The following is a 1,303-nucleotide window of genomic DNA, read 5'->3' as shown; positions in this document are numbered from 1 at the left end:
GTGTCGGCCGTCAGGGCGTACCAAAGAATACATAAATTCTGGAAAACGATTTCCTCGATTTCTGGCTGCTCTCCATAAGAGAGTAACCTGAAGAAACTGTGAATGACCGCGGGTTCAATCCCTGGTAGGGGCTTTTTTCCACTCATTAACAATCACAGCGCACAACATGAAATAAAAGAATTTTTATATTTTCGAAGAATACACAATCTGCACTCTTCCTAATGTCTCCCGAGAGCTCAACTGACGTAGTCGCAGAGGAATATTTTGGACGAACCAGCGCACAGGAAGGGATGACAGGATATGACTCGCTTCGCATGAAAATTCAACACTTCTTCTCGTTTTGAGTCTCAGTGTTAAACATCACTTGATTAACGGCAAATACTAAATTCTTCTCACGAAAAAATATAGGCTTTTTCAACTGATTAATACGAAATATGACTAAAAAATTGCAAAAAATGCTAAAATTTCAGAAAAAATCCAGAAATTGACCAAAAATGCTAAAATTTCAGAAAAAAATGCGACAAAATGCTAAAATTTCAAAAAAATTCCACAAAATGCTAAAAGATTTTGCGAAAAATGCAGGAATCGTTTTTTACTAGTCCTGAAAAACTGCCCTCTCACCTGTAATGCTGTAGCTAACAAACCCAATCCCTGATCGCGAGTAGTATAAAACTCATCGAATCGCTGCATAGGAAGATTCGCCGCAACTTGTAGGAGTTCAAGCCGATCGAGTTGCGTTATTCGCAATAAGAAGTAAATCAGTGATTCCAATTGCATATCTGAAAATAACAAAAAAATTAAAATTTCCCCGAAAAAATTTCCTCCCCGTTTTATTACCTCCCTGCTGAGCTCTCTCCGATACCACCTCAGCAATGCGTTTAATCAGTTGCTCTGCTCGTCCGTTAATTTTCGATTTTTTACTCGTCACACGATTGCTCATGCCTTGAAGAATTTTCACCAAGGAGTCTGTAGGCAAACAACCTACCAAAAAATCAATCACAATATGCAATCAATTCCAAAATGATAATTCACCTACTACTTAGTTATCATTTCATATGCAGCCAACCACCTTAAAGCGATACATATATACGAAAAAAAAATAACTACTTCTACCTAGGAAAACATAACCTACAAAAACTACCTATCGTGTTTGTGATCAGAAAATCACCCATTCCTCCACTTGGAAAAACTAACAGCTCTACCACGGCAAAAATTGTTCAATTCGGAAACTATACACGGTAGAAAATGAGACTAAATGCGTCTATAAGTATCCATTACTCCACCACGCAATAACAACAAACTG

At 37.6% G+C, this 1,303-nt stretch overlaps 1 protein-coding gene across 1 annotated transcript; it reads right to left on the bottom strand.

Annotated features, from left to right (window-relative positions):
* Window positions 1–621: 621 nt before the first annotated feature.
* On the bottom strand, window positions 622–777 carry Pmar_PMAR024182 (hypothetical protein; the record flags this gene model as incomplete). Its single annotated transcript, XM_002787167.1, has 1 exon — window positions 622–777. A coding segment is annotated over one exon (156 nt), but the record flags the coding sequence as incomplete, so codon positions are not given.
* Between the last annotated feature and the right edge of the window lie 526 nt (window positions 778–1,303).

The sequence above is a fragment of the Perkinsus marinus genome (genome assembly GCF_000006405.1).
Source record: "Perkinsus marinus ATCC 50983 genomic scaffold scf_1104296930184, whole genome shotgun sequence".
NCBI classification, from domain to species: Eukaryota; Perkinsozoa; order Perkinsida; family Perkinsidae; genus Perkinsus; species Perkinsus marinus.
This window is presented reverse-complemented; position numbering and strand designations above follow the sequence as displayed.